Source organism: Misgurnus anguillicaudatus, chromosome 13, assembly GCF_027580225.2.
Source record: "Misgurnus anguillicaudatus chromosome 13, ASM2758022v2, whole genome shotgun sequence".
NCBI lineage: Eukaryota > Metazoa > Chordata > Actinopteri > Cypriniformes > Cobitidae > Misgurnus > Misgurnus anguillicaudatus.
The window spans coordinates 32,434,917-32,454,392 of NC_073349.2; the positions used below are offsets into that span (position 1 = coordinate 32,434,917).

The 19,476-nt window shown below is 40.3% G+C and overlaps 1 protein-coding gene across 1 annotated transcript; it reads left to right on the forward strand.

Moving 5' to 3' along the window:
- The first annotated feature begins 5,718 nt into the window (after window positions 1–5,718).
- On the forward strand, window positions 5,719–19,352 carry LOC129431534 (phosphatidylinositol 4,5-bisphosphate 3-kinase catalytic subunit alpha isoform). Its single transcript, XM_073875667.1, has 21 exons — window positions 5,719–5,907; window positions 6,053–6,215; window positions 7,804–8,013; window positions 8,260–8,510; window positions 8,759–9,010; window positions 9,089–9,174; window positions 9,352–9,457; window positions 11,293–11,445; window positions 11,564–11,695; window positions 11,978–12,102; window positions 12,499–12,580; window positions 12,681–12,845; window positions 12,923–13,026; window positions 13,341–13,512; window positions 13,906–14,012; window positions 14,098–14,219; window positions 15,065–15,143; window positions 15,350–15,520; window positions 15,952–16,069; window positions 17,364–17,515; window positions 17,761–19,352. Exons 1-21 carry the CDS (start codon window positions 5,719–5,721, stop codon window positions 18,032–18,034), a joined length of 3,213 nt encoding a protein of 1,070 aa, XP_073731768.1. The 3' UTR covers window positions 18,035–19,352.
- Window positions 19,353–19,476: the final 124 nt, after the last annotated feature.

Genomic DNA, 19,476 nt, shown 5'->3' on the forward strand with positions numbered 1-19,476 from the left:
CCATGATGACTGAGTTACTCAATACTTATCAATCATATAACGTTTGTAATCACAACAAATAATAAAAATGGAAACGAACCCCGCGTGGAAGTGTCATTACTCGGGTTTTATACTTTATGGCAACAGTGAGTTTTAAAGACCCCTCCCCCCATCTCTGCAAGCAGAACAGATTTTTGGGAAATGTAGTACAAACCAAACAGCAACAAACCAAGAATGGTGTGCGCGTGCTTGTCTTCTGAAAAAAATAATATATATTAAATGGGGGAAAATCTCATTATGAGAGATTTTTTTTAATACACACTGCTCACAATCATACCCTTTTATTCAATTCTTTTTGCAACCTCCTTTCCCCAAGAGAACAGCTCTGAGTCTTCACCTGCCTGATGAGTTTGGAGAACACCTGACAAGAGATCAGAGATCATTCCTTCATGCACAATCTCTCCAGATCCTTCAGATTCCAGCTCCATGTTGGTGCTTCTTCTCTTCAGTTCATTGCACTCATTTTCTTTAGGGTTCAGGTCAGGGGACTGGGATTGTCATGGCAGAAGCTTTGTTTTGTGCTCAGTGACTAATTTTTGTGTTAGTTTTGATGTTTGTTTTGGATCATTGCCCTGAAGGAAGATTCAACCATGGCCCATTATATGATTTCTAACAGGGACAGTCAGGTTTTGATTTTTTAATCTGTTGGTATTTTATAGAATCCATGATGCCATTTATCTGATCAAGATATCCAGGATCTTCAGCAGAAAAATAGACCCACATTAAAGGTATAGCAGTATATTTCTTTTTACACATGGGGTACTTTTAATTTTGGTGAGCACCAAAGTAATGTTCAGTGTTTCCTGCTAAAAAAGCTTTTTTTTTTGCTTCATCTGACAATTTAATGTTGTGGGGCTATTTTTCTGCTGAAGGTCCTGGACATCTTAATCAGATACATGGCATCATGGATTCTATGAAATACCAACAGATTAAAAAATCAAAACCTGACTGTCCCTGTTAGAAATCATATAATGGGCCATGGTTGGATCTTCCTTATATATATATATATATATATATATATATATATATATATATATATATATATATATATATATATATATATATATATATCCATATTATGGGGGGCCAAACAGGAAATAATTAATTATAAAAAATGTATATATAGTTATAAATTTGAATATATATATATATACCCCGTTTGTAAACATTTGTAATTTAAAATAACTTGTTCACACTAAATTAAAAACAGACCTTAGTTTCAACATTTCACTTCTTTTTTTTCCAGATTCTGCAAGATGTATGTTTGATCAGCACATGGGACTTGAGAGTCTCGTGCCTGGTTGCCATCAGCGTGAGGCTTTACACACAGATCTGTCAGAGGAGAACATTATTAATGTACTCACAATCTATCTATCTATCTATGTATGGGTGAAGAAATGGTTGTAGATTTTGTCTAACAGTTTGGAAAGCAAGTGCTAATTTGCCCGGATCTGAATTGGACACTTTTGGAGACATATTGGGAATGTTTTTTTGAAACATTTAATTTTGTATGTAAACCCATGTGTTAATAATAAGAAAATGATTTGAGTGTTTCAATAAAGCTTTTACATGTTGTACAGATGTTGTATTGTTTTTGTCTCATTGCTAAATATGTATTTTATATGTATATGGCCATATAGGACATGGTTCATGCTGCATATATTGCAGAATATTTTGTGAGAGAGAGAGAGAGAGAGAGAGAGAGAGAGAGAGAGAGAGAGAGAGAGAGAGAGAGAGAGAGAGAGAGAGAGAGAGAGAAGAGCAGCACACACTTTACTGTAAGTGTGTAAGTAGCTGGTTTCTCTCAAACTGCAGAAGCTTTACTGGTAAATAAGCTTTAGTCACACAATAATGTTTCACACACAAATATACATCATTTAAACAAAGAAGAATGGAGAGGGAACCAGCAGAAATGTTTGATCCTGTGAAGGACACTGAACATAATGAAGATGATGATGATAAAGAGAAAAGAGATGTAGAGCCTTTCACAAAACATACCGAAAGCAAATGAAACTAAAACAACACAAGCTGTAAGCATCTGGCACACACACACACACACACACACACACACACACACACACACACACACACACACACACACACACACACACACACACACACACACACACACACACACACACACACACACACACACACACACACACACAAACACACACAGGTTTGGTCCATTGTTCAGATTTCCTGTTTTCTAACATATCTGTGAAAGTGTGTGTTTGTGTGTGTGTGTGTGTGTGTGTACAGATCTGGCTATATATGTGCAGACCAAATTTTTAAGGAAAATAATTGAAATCTGTTTATTAAATTGAATTTGACAGTATATTTAAAGTGTAATCTATATTTGAGTAAAGATTGAACTGAATTTAAGGTAATTTTAACTGTGAGAGACTGTAAAGTGTTTTGTGTGTGTGTGAGAGAGAGAGAGAGGAAGTGAGCATTGTTCCAACAGAGAGAGATTGAGGAAAACACAGATCCTGAGAAAGTCCAGAAGAATTTTAGAGGGAATCTAAAGCAGACACGAGAGCCAGCTGGTGAGTGTTTCATTCACACATCTACTATGCAAAGATTAATAACAGATTACATCAAAATAGGTCAACAGATTTTACCTGCTAAACTGTCAGTCATGTTTAACAATAACAAAGCAGATGGTACATGTTTGTGTGTTTTCCCGTACACATTTCTTTCCTGTGGTGTTAATCTGTGGAATGATGCAAACATTGTGAAACTACAATAAAAATGATATTCTGTTGGTTAATGAAATTACTTTATGGCATTTTAATATAAATAAAACATGTTATGTGACGTGGCATTTTTATTTTATTTTATTTTAATTTTTTTTTTTTTTTTGATATTTCTTTACATTTTTCTTATAAACTGACAGCTCGTGCGCGTTCTAGTCAAACGCGCGCTCGTACCCGCCACACTTATTGTTCTCCGGTAACGGGACAGAGATGCTGTGGCACAGCACAGGGTGTGTACGGAGGGGGGGCAGATATTGCTGGGCAACACGGAGGGGTATGATGGGGTTATTGTGCTGACATCACTCACTCTCAGGGTCACCGTTCACGCGCGGGGGTCGTGATGATGCTCGTGTGAGAGCGCAGGTGGGTTTGCTTCTTTAAAGGTGCGTAACGTTAATATTATTCTTTAACATCGCATGTATGATGTACAATCATCATAAAAGCGTCCATTTTAATCGCTCATGTAAAGCTTTGTTTGGTGATTTTTCGGCTCTGTTCAGATTGCTCTTCAGTCAGTTTCTACCGGCACCGGAATGTAGGCACGCGCCACAAAAGCGCGTTCACAGAGCCAACAAGATGCTTTGCCATACTCGTCAGTGAACGACGGTTTATATTTCTGATCGATATGATCGTACATCGATTACACACATACTTTATAATAATTTACATGAATTTACAGAAACTCTTCGGCTCTTATGATTGGTTTTAACATTCGAGCTTCGGGTTTCTTTTGTTCATATTTCGCCCTACTTTCTGTAGCGTAGATCTGCTGCGCGTGCCCGCGCTGTGAGCGACCACACAAAAGATCAGCAGAAGCTTTAACAAATGACTTTTAATCATTGGGTCTGTATTTCAATGTCTAAAATAAAAATGAATGAATAAATGCAATTCTTCAAACTAAAGTTCCAGATGTGATCATCTAATTTTATAGCTGACTGATTATAAAGTGCACACAGTGAAATATTTGCATACAGTAGACTACTTTGCTCAGTATGATATACTGTATTACTGTTTTCCCTCACTTTAACTTAAGGTTTTGGTATATTTTTTATTATCTTTTTGTCAGTACGTGAAAATCAATAAAAGAGAGAGCAAGGGTACTGTGTCACTATCAGGTTGGGTCAGGTTGTTGTCACAGGTGTTTTGAATGTTATTATAAACACAGAATTATTCTAATTTTTATTAAAAGGAACATTTCACAAGACAAATAAATATTTATATCACAGATAATTTATTATAAGATGTTAAAATTGACACTTTGTAGGTGTGAGCAAAAATATGTTGTTTTTGGGTGTGTCCTTTAAAATGCAAATGAGCTGATCTCTACATTTAATGACAGTGCCGTGATTGGATAGTGCAGATTAAAGGGAGTATTATTATAATAAGATCCCCTTCTGACATCAAGGGAAGCCACATTTTCAATTAGCTATTTTTCACATGCTTGCAAAGAATGGTTTACTAAAACTAAGTTACTGGTTTGCTCTTTTTCACATTTTGTAGGTTAATACAAGCTCTGGGGACCCAATTGTAGCACTTAAAGGGACAATGTGTTTTTTTTTTAGTCAAAATCAATGTCTTTAATCATAAATATGTCCTCATTGGTGTCAAATGACCTCTGCCAGTAATCTGACTTTTCTTTGTAAGCTTAGAATTTCTTCTCTTTATTTACATTGAAAGGGTAAGTCCAAGAAGGCTTCAATGTCGTTCCGCCATATTCAAAAACTATAATAGCAGAGAGGGACAAAAAGCACTAACCTACCAACGCATTTCAGAGTTTTCATTCAGAACATGTAAACCAGCTGAAATGGACAAATAGATCAGTGAGTACATAACGGCTACTGTAATTGCAACACGCATTTTGAAAAGCGAGGCGCTAGAGAGAACTATTCGTTTAAATGCAAAATCACCACTAGATGGGAAAAAAATCCTACTTACTGTCCCTTTAAACATGGAAAAAGTCCATGATATGTCCCCTCTAGCGGCATCTAGTGGCGAGATTGTGAATTGCAACCAACAGCTCCCCCGTAATTTCAGAAACGCATATGGTAGCCACCACAGGACAAACACATCATTGTCTGAGACAACAACTGCGTCCGAAAGCTTAGACAGCTGACTTGTTGCCTTGCTACCTCATAAGGTAATGACTTCTGCGGCATGAAGGCAGCGTAACAGCCTTCGGACAGCCTTCATAGGCAGAGTAACAGAATTCTGTTTGAAATATAAACAGAGAGCACCTTGGTGATAACTAAAAACTACAATACTAATTTCTCACTGGAAATGGAATCAAAAGGTGTAAGAAGTTGAAATAACACTTTATTTACATTAAACTTCCACCATTGTTTTGTCCGCCATTTTATTTTTTCATCTCAACCAGGCTCGACCAATTACATTAATTGTGGGACAAGATGGAGGTATCTGGAGACAGGAAGTAAACCTAACATTGGATTCGGACGTGCCTTGAAAGCAGTGTTTTACAGATTTCGGATGCAGCTAACATAGGGATGAAACGCACTCTGTAGATCAGTTTGTCCGTTTAAGGCCACTATAGGAACATGACGACGACTTCTATGCAAAGAGACCCGCTCGCGGCGTATGTAAATAAAAACGGCTCATTCTAAGGTAATAAAAACAATACAGCTTATTATGTACGGTCTTTAATATAGTTATATAGATTATATTGTATTTCTGTCAAGAGATCCTCTTAAAAGTTACACAATGCACCTTTAACTGAACACAATTGTCCTCTATAATAAGAAATCAAATTTCTTTTACTTTGAATGTAAACTTACATCCAGAAGTCCATAAAACCTCAAACAAACCAAGTTTAACAACTAAACCGTCTGATTTGTGATAATTTTTCAAATGCCTGAATGGTGATGATCTTTATAATCTTTCCAGGTGTTGAGTATCAGGGGACAGCATGGCTCCTCGTCCATCATCAGGAGAGTTATGGGGGCTTCACCTTATGCCTCCTCGTATCCTGGTGGACTGCTGTCTTCCCAATGGCATTCTGGTTAGTTTGGAGTGTTTGAGAGAGGCACCGCTGACCAGCATAAAACAACAGCTGTTTAGTGAAGCTCGCAAATACCCCCTCTACCACCTGCTGCAGGTAAACATCCCTCTAAACCACTCCTCTAAATACTCACCTTATTAGTTTGATCATGTGCAGGTGAGAAGGAAACCCATATAGCTCAATACAGCCAGCTGGTTACTAGATGATTTGCTCAGTTTTAGCATTTCTGATTGGTTGACAGGAAGAGTCGTGCTACATCTTTGTGGGTGTGACTCAGGAAGCAGAGAGGGAGGAGTTCTACGATGAAACTAGACGACTGTGTGACCTACGACTCTTTCACCCCATCCTGAAGGTCATTGAGCCATTGGGAAACCGAGAGGAAAAAATACTTAATAGGGAGATTGGTCAGTAATGAAATGACTCAATACTTTAGTATGAATTTGATTATGAGTTTAACTCTTTCCAGCCAGCATTTTTAAAATAAGTTGCCAGCCAGCGGCAGCATTTAAAAAAAAAATATTTTTCCCAAAAGTTTAATACCTTCCAGAAAATGTTCTTCTTTAAATTTAAAACATTTAATAGATCAAATGAAAGAACAGAGTTGTATTCCAGAAAGCGGGGTTAACTTACCATCAGCGAAAGGTAGATTAAACCAAAATCTGTTTACCCTGATCATGTGGGTATCAAAACACCTAACGGTTTAGTTTAGTTTAGTTTAGTTTAGTTTAGGCTAGTTTAACCTCCTTCAGGTAACCGAAAGTTAATGCGTGCACATGGGTGATACATAAAGACATTTTCAAATTCAAACATACCTGGGTATGTCACATAACCAGCTTTTTGGAATACCTCCAGATCCTCTGCTTTCAAACAAACAAACTTTTCTTTTTATCACCTCTCAAATACGAGTAGGTGTCTTCACAAATACCCAATTTTAAGCAAAAAGCTGAGATAATTGCATTTGAGTTCTTACTGTTTTTGGATCAGTGGATGCTTCAGTGTTTTATAAGTTGTGTAAAAGTGCCACCTAGTGGATAACAGCGGAAATATTATAGATTGTTAAAAGATGGACGATGCGACGTGGCTTTCTTCCATTGTAATGAATTGAAGCCAAAAATGTGCGACCATGGGTGCCATGTTACGTAAAAAAGGCACAGGAGGAATCGTCCATTGAGCCATTGGCGGAGCCGCGATATTAAACTTCTGCCCAAACGCTCGCATGCCCAATTCAACCACACCAAACATAACACGCCCCATTTCTATAGCATCAAATTACTAGCTAAAATGAAACTTATCACAAAAATGAACAACTGAACATATATCAGCGTAATAACAACTACCTTAAGGCAGTGTTCTTCGGCCCTGGTCCTTGAGGACCCCCTTCCAGAGAGTTTTAGATGTCTCCTTGTTTGAAACACCTGAACCAACTCATCAGCTTCCTTCCAGAATGTCTCCCTAACAAGCTGATGATTTAAATCAGGTTTGTTAATTAAGGAGACATCTAAAACATTCTGGAAGGGGTCCCGGGGACCGGGGTTGAAGAACACTGCCTTAAAGGACCAAAACCATATTTCTGAAAATTTTATTGAAAGTTTAAATCATTTTTTTATTTAGAGCCGAGTCCCGTTCGTTTGCATGGAGAGGGCGGGGTTTATGACTTGTACTGCAGCCAGCCACCAGGGGACGATCAAAGAGCCAGCGGCTTCACTTTTCAAGATGTATGAGGCACATCCGGGAAATATGGATTTCCATAAAAATTCGTCATTTGGCAGGGAAGCATTGACGAAATAACTCATCAATGGTGGGGAAAGAGTTAAGACCTACTGTATGTCAAGGACGGTCCTCAATAAGCTTTACAATGCCTGTCAAAGAAATAGATTTGCCTCCAGAATGGTCTAGTTACAACGTTTATAAGAACAGCTATACGAATGCCGTCTGGTTACGTTCAGCTTGCACTACCTTTCTGTGGCCTGATTACAGCTACTTTATGTTCAGGTTTTGCTATTGGAATGCCCATCTGTGAGTTTGAATTGGTGAAGGACCCGGAGGTTCAGGACTTCCGCCGGAACATTCTGAGCGTATGCAGGGAGGCGGTGGAGGAGCGTGAAGGAGGAGGTGCTCACACGCAGGCGCTGTACGTCTATCCCCCAAACGTGGAGTCATCACCTGACCTGCCAGAACACATCTACAGCAAACTCGACAAAGGTCAAAATCTCATCCTGCATGCACATTTCGGAGACTAATAGGAACGCCTACTCTCCCTCTGTATGATGACTGAACAGGAAACATGTGCAGTAAAGCTTGTAATGTCATGTACTACAAGTTTTTAGCATAAATCTGTTTCCCGATAGTGAAGAATATTGTCCATGATCAATTACGGCATCTCACGGAAGTCATCAAAATAAACACAGCCTCAAACTCAGTTTTAGTGAAGTTGATGTCTTTCTGCAGGTCGTCTGATTGTGACAATTTGGGTGATCGTGTCTCCGTCCAACTCAAAGCAGAAGTACACGCTAAAGATCGCACACGACTCGCTCCCAGAGCAGCTCATAGCTGAAGCCATCCGCAAGAAGACGCGCAGCATGCACCTGTCTGCGCAGCAGCTGCGTCTGTGTGTGCAGGAGTATCAGGGACAGTACATGCTGAAAGTATGCGGATGTGATGAGTATTTCCTGGAGAAATATCCCCTCAGCCAATATAAGGTGCGCTTCTCTCAGATTTATTATACGAGGTTACCAGAGAAATGACCCGATGTGTAGTCTGGTGGTGGTGTGTGTGTGTGTGTGCTATTCTGCTTTATAGAGTCAGAACTCTTTGCTTTATAACATTAGTATTGAGTCTTTGGCATTTTAGTGTTATTCTCAGTATTGTATATCTCATCTAGTGCAATGTTGGAAAATCACGTTAGTAAGACACAGAGACGTGTGTGTGTGTGTGTGTGTGTGTGTAGTACATCAGGAGTTGTATCACACTGGGTCGTCTCCCTCACCTGATGTTGGTCAGTAAGGACAGTTTGTACAGTCAACTTCCTGCCAGTGGATTCATGGCTCCATCCTACAGCCGTCGAACGCCTCAGCCGAGTCCGTGTCCTGGCGGGGGAGACCCGGGATCGTCACGCTCGCTCTGGGCTTTTAACACACACCTGCGAGTACGACTGCTGTGCGCTACATATGTCAACGTCAACATCAGAGACATAGACAAGGTAAGCGGGACAGACAGACAGACAGTTTATGAGCAGTGAAACTCTGTGATCATCTCTCTCTCGCTCTCTGTATGTCAGATCTATGTCAGGACAGGTATATATCATGGAGGAGAACCGCTGTGTGACAACGTCAATACTCAGAGAGTACCCTGCTCCAACCCCAGGTAACATAAAGAGAAGTTATAGTATGAACACTACATCTAGCTCACATCAAGCACATTTGAGTCATTTTCTCTAACCCTAAGAACAGAATCATTTCACCAAGCTGTAAAATCTTTTTATTTTGATCAAATGAAACATTGTTATTTTACAGTCTCTCTCTCTCTCTCTCTCTCTGTCAGGTGGAATGAATGGCTGTCGTATGACATTTATCTGACGGACGTCCCTCGCTCTGCTCGCCTCTGTCTCTCTATCTGTTCTGTGAAGGGACGCAAGGGTGCAAAAGAGGTGAACTTTGACCTTGCTCGCTTTTATCTAACATTACATGTATATAGACGGTTTTAGCAGTAACAACATAAACAAGCGGCTTTCACGGAACACACGTAACTTCCGGTAAACTTAGCTAAGAATTAATAACAACAAAGTCCGTTTAAAGTAGTTTATTTATATAACAAGCAGAATAAACAACACGTAGATTACCTAGGAAACCAAAACATTTGTAATTTTCGATGAGGTATTTGTTCAAGAGTTTAGTTTACCAACTAAACAAACAGACTATTAAACAAACAGAAACCGGAAGTAAAGTTCCGTAATGCGTAATCGCGTCACCGCCCGTGCGTCCGATGAAACCGTCTATAAGATTAACACTTCATAAGAAGAGTTGTTCTTTCTGTGATTAGTGTTTAGTTAAAGACACACTATGCAGTTATTTTACCTTAATATAACAGCTTCAAAGTTATTTAGGTGGTAAACAAAGTCATAGTAAGGCGAATCATCCTTCTGTTGAAGGAGGACGCCGCTACCAAAACCAGCAATGCAAGCTTGAGAGAACCGCCCCTGACAAATCTCGCGAGAATCACAACTTGCTTTACGGCAACAACGTCACAGACACGTTAGGCTTGTTCGACTTTGTGTGCAAAAACCGACTCCGGCTGCAAGAACCGACCGCCGGATGACGTCAAAGTACCTCGAGAATGATCCGAGACGGCGGTCGGTTCTTGCAGCGCTGCACGAAGTCGACCAAGCCCATAACAACAACTGCACATGCAAATTTGAGACGTGAGGCTAAACGGTTTAAAAGTTAAGAAAGCGCGTTCGGAAGAGAGTAGGAAAAGGAAAAGAGAATCTGACAGCGTTAGGAACCAGAAAAGAATCCCACTCGGTCAGGTTTTTACTCGTTGGCGTGAGCTAAAAGACAGCACTGGATGGGATGTTGATCTGGCGATCTTGTTGATGGACTAGTAAGTAAATCTCTCATTTGTAAACTTGTTTGCGGTCTATGTTGTATGTTGTTGCGCTTGCTTGTAGTATGTCATGCGATTATCATGACAACAGTTGTCAATATCTCACATAATTATCAGGACATAAATAAGCCTAGAGGTTGTAAATAGTGTAAACATGCACCTATTATGATAAATAGCAATAATCATGTATAGTGACATTATAACGAACAACGTTATCAAATAATGCAACGTACATAATTAACTTTGTCATGGCATTTTGTAATGTTTAATTGTGATTTAGCTGCAATCATGTAAAAACGTTATAAGCTTTATTATTATATGCACTTTACACTTGTAATAAACTTCTTATTATCCTATTACCATCATCTGTAGTTTAGTAGTAGACTATGCAGTAGCCTAATTTTTGTATGAAATTGTGAAACATTACCTGGTCATTATCTTTGGAGTACTAGAGTGGGAAATTACGACAGTTGCAAGTATTCTCCAGCGACTCTAGGGGTCGCTGTTTGACAAAAACGCCGAATTGCATAGAGCGGCTTTAATGATCTGTAATCATTACTGTATGTGCTGTAGTGCCCAACTGTTACCCAAACCTGTTCCTGAAGGCACAACAACACACATCAGCTCATTAGTAGAGACTCCAAGATGGGAATAGATGTGGGAGACTCCAGAAACAGGGTTGGGAAACACTCCTGGTTAAGGTTCAGGCAGGTAAGCAGGAAGTTGTTGGTTTGAGTCCTGACTTCAGTGACAAAATCAATTCTTATTGCTCCAAATGCATTACTCCTGAACTCCTGTTACTACACTGGACTTTTACATTTTTATAATAAACACAAAAATCAGATAAATATCGAACTGAGCATCCATGTGTTTATGCAGGAGCATTGCCCGCTGGCGTGGGGAAACATCAATCTCTTTGACTATAAAGATACTCTGGTCAGCGGTAAAGTGGCTTTGGGTTTGTGGCCGGTCCCTCACGGTCTGGAGGATCTTCTCAATCCGATCGGAGTTTCTGGATCAAACTCAAACAAAGTGTGTATGAGACGAACGCTTATTAGATGTTTCTGATAAAAGATGTTTCCGGTGGATATATGATACGCTATAAATGACTTGACTTTGCTTTACTTTAGTGTCGCGTGTGTGTCCGCAGGAAACGCCGTGTGTAGAGCTGGAATTTCCCTGGTTTAATCAGACCGTTGTGTTTCCTGATGACCAGCAGATAGAGGAACATGCAAACTGGAGCATCTCTCGTGAGCTGGGCTACAGCTACTGTCTGGGACTGGTACACATACACAAACATACTACACATACACACCAGTGGCATGTGACATGATGCACATAGGTTCACATGAAGCACCGAACACATAGTTTGACATGAAGAGCCAAACACATGACGGGCGACATACATGATTTCACGAGCATCCCTGGAAGAGAAGTCACCACGTGCCACTGACACACACACACACACACACACATACACATACACACACACAATATATAAACCATCACACAAACACAAGCACTTTACTTTCATAATGTCAAATAAATCATGTTTTTTATGCAGAGCAGTCGTCTGGCGTGTGACAGCACCATATCGCAGGCAGACGCAGAGCAGCTGCGCACACTGTGCAGTCGAGATCCGCTGTATGAACTCTCAGAACAAGAGAAAGATTTCCTGTGGAGACACAGGTAGATATACACACACACACACACACACACACACACACACACACACACACACACACACACACACACACACGGCAAATCTGACTCGACTGATCCTACAGAGACAAAATATAAAGTTTGCATTTCCCAGCTTTTTCTGTGCAGAATAATAATCAACACTGAAGTACACACTCATACATTATTCATTTATTAAAGAAACATTATTTACTTCTGCGATTATTTATTTACCCGTGCGTCATTCCTGAGCCGACCGACAGACAGGAAATGCATAAACAGACCGCGAATGCTCTATCATTGCATATTACAGCACGTAATGATCAGATTATCAGTATAATAAAACGCTCTTGAATGTTGACCAAATCTAAAGTGTAAATGATTCTGGATGTTTATTTCTTTCAGACATTACTGTGTGAATATTCCAGAAAGTCTTCCTAAACTGCTGCTGTCTGTCAAATGGAACTCACGGGATGAAGTGTCACAGGTACAGAAGACCTCCTTCATCTTCATCATCATCATCATTGTGTGGTTTCAGTGTTTGCAGCAGCACAACATACACACATATACACATCTTGTCTCTGTAGATCTACTGTCTGCTGAAGGATTGGCCGTTGATGGAGCCTGAATCTGCTCTGGAACTTCTGGACTGTAATTTTCCTGATCCGATGGTCCGTGAGTTTGCGCTGCGCTGCCTCATTCAGGGTCTCACAGATGACAAACTCAGTCAGTATCTGCTGCAGCTTGTGCAGGTGGGTTTGTGTGTGTTTGTGTGTGTTTGATCAGGCAGTTAGCGTACACTTGTAGCCTAACATGTGTTGTGTTTCAGGTACTGAAATATGAGATGTATCTGGATAATCCGTTAGCTCGTTTCCTGATCAAGAAAGCTCTGACCAATCAGAAGATTGGCCATTTCTTCTTCTGGCATCTTAAGTGAGTTCAAGCTAAATGTGTGTTTGTGACATTTGTTTCTGTAATTCTCATTATTATACATTTAGAATTAAATTAAATATAACGTCACTTTTCTAACATCACTTTACAGTCAAGGGAATTGTGCTGAACCCTTTCCTCTTATTTGAAATAAAATGTAGGCAAAATGTGACCTGGTGGTTTTGACGTAGTTCTTACGGCTGTAAAGTTATCATTTAATCATTCAAACAAAACTAAATTATCTATTATTATTATTCCTTACACATACCAGATCACACGCATGTGTGCGCATCTGTATAATATGTGCGTTTGTGTAGGTCAGAGATGCATAATAAAACGGTGTCGCGGAGGTTTGGACTTCTGCTGGAGGCCTTCTGTCGGGCGTGTGGCATGTACCTCAAACATCTGAACAGGCAGGTGGAGGCCATGGACAAACTGGTGAACCTCACAGATACTCTCAAGCAAGAGAAGAAAGATGAGACACAGAAGGTGAGACACTGTGACGAAATGGTGAGAGTCTCATCTGTGCTCATGAAGTTGGACAATTTCTAAATTAAAATGTCAATAGACAATCCCAACCAACTTGACTACATTCAAAATAAAAATATGTTTGTGTTTCCTGAGGTTGGTTGACTGACTGAGATCAGCATGTAGCCTTAGATAACATCAGACACACACACACGCGGAGAAGGTGTTTAATTTGATCAGATAGTCCGTGTATAGATTGATGACGGTCAGTCCATGAGCAGATCTCAGTCCACTAAAGTGTTTAGATGAGGCGACTGTATCATGACAGAGTCGGAAGGAAGAACTCTGTCATGACTGAATACTGCATTTGATTCATGTATGAGGCTCGTTCTGCATTCTGATTGGCTGTTACAGACTCAGATGAAGTTCTTGGTGGAGCACATGTCCCGCCCAGATTACATGGAGGCACTGCAAGGGTTTGTTTCTCCTCTAAACCCTGTTCACCAACTGGGAAATCTCAGGTACACACAGACACAAACACACACACACACACACACACATATGATGTGAATTATTATGGGGGTAACATGTGTGCGTTTGTGTTAGGTTGGAGGAGTGTCGTATCATGTCTTCAGCAAAGAGGCCACTGTGGTTAAACTGGGAGAATCCAGATATCATGAGCGAGCTGCTCTTCACCAATAATGAGATCATCTTTAAAAATGGAGACGGTGATCATCTTGTGTGTCTGTGTGTGTTTGTGTCTGTCTCTGTGTGAACGTGTGTGTTCACTAAGGAATACATTGCAAGGAGTGGATGTTATATTGTAAATGAAGAGTTTCGTTGCAAAACGAGATAAATCCATTTTGTAACATTTTGTCAAAACATGTTTATTATTACGTTATCATGTTATTATTTTGTTTTATGGTGCTACTTAGCTGTATTTTTTAAAGTTATGAAGGTTTAAATCAAAACAAACCAACTACAGTTGCATTGAAATGAATTGGAATGCACAACCAAAAAACGAGATTTCTGAACAATTAAAAAAACGGTGGTTATCTCGTTTTGCAACGAAACTCTTCAAATATAGTCTCTGTTTTAGATTTTAAAAATTGGAAAGATGTAGATGTTTTTAAAAATGTAAAAAAAAAAATGACAACATTGAAGTGTCATTGTCAGACATCCCACCCCCCTAAAACAATTTGTATATTAACATGTTATGTTACGTTACTTTATATCATATTTTAAAACTCAGATTTAACTCTTTCCCCGCCAATGATGAGTTATCTTGGCAATCTGCAATACCGCTATTATCCACCAGGTGGCTACTTATAAAAACTGGAAGTATTGCCTTAGGGCAAACAGCTGTATGTCCGTGTATGTTTTAAAGATCGCTCTGCATCTGATCTCTATCAAAAGCCCTTCACAAAAATGGAATTATCTCAGATTTTTGCTCAAAATGTTGTGTTTTTGATGAAACCTACACATATTTGACAGGTGCTAAAAACAGAACACATGAAGGATGAAATCTGTATTATGTGCGCACGACTGATGTTGTGAAACTTATGTTTTGTAGATCTACGTCAGGACATGCTAACGCTACAGATCATTAAAATTATGGAAAATATCTGGCAAAATCAAGGCCTGGACCTGCGGTGAGTAAACCAGAGACACGTTAACCAATCACAGCACAACACTGACACACATTAACCAATCACAACACAACACTGACACACATTAACCAATCACAACATAACACTGACACACATTAACCAATCACAACACAGCACTGACACACATTAACCAATCACAACATAACACTGACACACATTAACCAGCCGACTGTTCTTTGTGTGTGCAGAATGCTGCCGTACGGCTGTCTGTCCATTGGTGACTGTGTCGGTCTTATTGAAGTGGTGAAGAACTCTCACACCATCATGCAGATTCAGTGTAAAGGTGGACTGAAGGGGGCGCTACAGTTCAACAGTAACACACTTCACCACTGGATCAAAGAGAAGAACAAGGGAGAGGCGTAAGGAAAGCGCACACGCATGCACGCACGCACGCACGCGCGCACGCACACACACACACACACACACACACACACACAGACACTGTTTCTCAAACTGAAGGCTGCATCCTCTGGAGGTTCCATCAAGCCTGTTTCATTTACATAACTGAGCATTACATTCACAAGTCATAAACATATTACAACAATTTACAATTAACTAAGAATAATAGTCAACTATATAATTGTTCATATTCTGAAATAAGGCAGTCTAAGGCATGAGGTATGCAGCCTACATGTGCGACCTCCGGAGGATGCAGCCTTCAGATTGAGAAACAGCCACACACACTTTATCTTTATTGTCGTTCTGTTGTGATTTTAATGTTGTGTTTGTAGCACATACACTTCAGTCATGTTATTCTCTCAGTTCTCCTTCACGTTCTTCCCTCTCTCAGTTATGACAGAGCCATTGAATTATTCACACGCTCATGTGCTGGATACTGTGTGGCAACTTTTATTCTGGGTATTGGAGACCGACACAACAGCAACATCATGGTGAAGGAAAATGGACAGGTACACACACACACACACACACACACACACACACACACACACACACACACACACACACACACACACTGCATATGCTGCTGTAATCCATTAGGTGGCGCTAGAGACGGTTTTTGGTCTGAAATGACCTTCCGGTCTGTGCTTGTTTATCAGTCTGGTTAGTGACTAAACTAACCTTTGGAACAAATACCTTGTGGAAAATAAAAATGTTTTGGTTTGCTAAAGACGAGGGCAGACGCCGATGATGAATAACTACTTTGTGGATTTGGCATCCAGGCAAGAATTTTAGGATCTGTAGTTAACATCGTATAGATTAATATTATACAGAAATAGCTTAGTATAATGATTGATAAGCTTTAGCTATGATTTGAAACTAAAATGAACTGGTTATTTATTTAGCTTGTTATCAGAAATAAACTACTCTAGAGCAGTGTTTCCCAGTCCTGGTCCTCGAGTGCCCCCTTCCGGAGGGTTTTAGATGTCTCCTCGTTTGGAACACCTGATTCAACTAAACAGTCTCCTTCCAGAATGGATAACATGTCTCCCTAACAAGCTGTTGAGTGGAGTCAGGTGTGTTGGATGGGGAGACGTCTGTAATTTTCTGGAGGGGGTGCTGGAGGGCCGGGATTGGGAAACACTGCCCTAGAGGGTCTTTGTTGTTATTGATTCTATGTGGAAGGTTACTGGACGTTATGTTTGTTTTTGTTGTTCCTGCTGTAACCGTCTTTAAGAAAACCTCATATTACTAAGCACCTGCTCCAAAGATATGCAACGCAGACAGACAGACAGACACACAGACAGACAGACACAGACAGACAGACAGACAGTCAGACAGACAGGCAGACAGACAGACAGACAGACACAGACAGACACAGACAGACAGACAGACACACAGACAGACAGACACACACAGGCAGACAGACACAGACAGACAGACAGACAGACAGACAGACAGACAGACAGACAGACAGACAGACAGACAGACAGACAGACAGACAGACAGACAGACAGACAGACAGGCAGGCAGACAGACAGACAGACACACAGACAGACAGACAGACAGACAGACAGACACATGCAGACAGACAGACAGACAGACAGACAGACAGACAGACAGACACAGAAAGACAAACACAGACAGACACACACAGACAGACAGACAGACAGACAGACAGACACAGACAGACAAACGCAGACAGACACACACACACAGACAGACAAACGCAGACAGACAGACACAGACAAACGCAGACAGATATCTGAGAATATTTCTCATGACTTAATCATCTAACTGCAGCTCTTCCACATTGACTTTGGTCATTTCCTGGATCATAAAAAGAAGAAGTTTGGATATAAACGAGAACGAGTTCCTTTCGTCCTCACGCAGGACTTCTTGATTGTCATCAGTAAGGGTGTGCAGGAGTGTACCAAGACCAAAGATTTTGAGAGGTGAGTGCACTGCTTCACATCACATCAGTGTCCCAGTCTGACACACAATCACAAACCCAACTGCAATCGACTACATCAGACGACTTTTCCTGTCTTAGTGGGCAGTTCTTGACCCACTGCTACAGATACAGGGGTCAAACACACAAATACAGGGGTCGCCTATAGAGTTTGCTTTTCTCTGTGTCTCTGTCTGTCTGTCCTTTTCATTGTGTCTGTATGTTGATCTCTCTGTCTGCGTCTGTCAGGTTTCAGGAGATGTGTTATAAAGCGTACCTGGCCATCCGTCAGCATGCCAGTCTCTTTATCAATCTCTTCTCTCTGCTGTTGGGTTGCGGTATGCCCGAGCTGCAGAGCTTCGATGACATCGCATACCTGCGCAAGACGCTCGCTCTAGAGAAGAACCAGCAGGACGCGCTGGAGTATTTCACCAAACAGATGAACGATGCCCACCATGGAGGATGGACAACCAAGATGGACTGGATATTTCACACCATCAGACACATGCCTAATGAACACTGACACACACACACACACACACACACACACACACACACACACACACACACCTGAGCAGCTCTACTGTTAACATCATGGGAATGCAGCTGTAGGGTTATTTTTGCTGTACAGTCCCAGTTATCTGTAAAGTCTCTATACAGAATGCGATTCGACGGTTTATTCTGTTATGCATTGTACCATGGTCTGTCTGAAAACTTGATTCTGATTGGCTTAAAGGTCTGCAACAAAACCGTTTAATGTACAGGTAGTTCAATTTGATCATAATTTTAAAATCGGTAACCATAGTAACAGCTGTGGGTTATACCCGTCTAATGAAGAACGTCATGTAAGATATCAGGGAGATAAACTGAAAATAATGTAAGTGTAGCTTGTGGTCAAACCCTATTTTAACAATAAATACATGGACACACAATAAGGTCTCCACAAACACACACTGACACTGTGACAAACCGCTTAAGTGCTTTAAAAAGCAACAGGAAATTTCCACAGTAACACACAAAGGCTCACGGGAAACCACTACAGAGCTGTGAGAGCGACAGAAACGCTCGTGACCGTGAGATGAATATCTGGAGATCTTCCTTCAGGGTGTCGATGATCAGGAACTCTTCTGAAGAGTTTACGTTTCTCCTCAGGGTCTCAGTAAAAGTCAAAGGTCAAGCTTTGATTGACACTGCCACCTTAAAACCAAATGGGATGAGATGTCATATCAACAGTGTTTCCCAGAATGCACTGCAGCTCAGAACAGCTGATATTTTTAGTCTTCCACAGAATAGTTAACTGATATTGTTGTTATAAGTAAAGAGAAAATGTGACGTCGTTATTTAAAAACTGCCAATTAAAATCTCTGCGACTTACAATCAGCCAGAATCTGTGGAGATGCTGCGAGATTACAATCTAGAAATCATCCAATCACTTTGACTTGATGAGCGCCCTGTCATTTTATTCAACCGAAGGATTGTTGAGACGATCTGATCGCATCAGACATTATTATAAGTTAGGGTTACAGAAGATCACAGTCGTGTGTTTTAAAGGAAACCGAAAGCATGCGGATGTTGATGTTCTGGTGAATCACAAACATTGTGAAATGATACCATAAATAACTCTTCTCACGATTGCTGTTAGGGTTATAAATGTGATTTATTTGCATGTTTCTGACAAATCTGACCTGCAATAACACACAAGATCTGAAAATATCACTGTACTGTAATTTTGATTAAACTTGATAAAACAGATGTTCAGGATCAGGGTCCAGTCAAGAGTTTTGTTTGTTTGTTGTTTTGTGAGGTTTTGTTTAATAAACAGTTTTTTATATGTTGGGGTATTTCTGTACACCTTGTGAATTTTGCTCCTGTAATGAAAACGACATTCAACTAAATACAGTTGAAAATCAGTACATTTAAACAAAAGTGTGTCCAAAACCTCAATACTGTGACAGTACATACTGA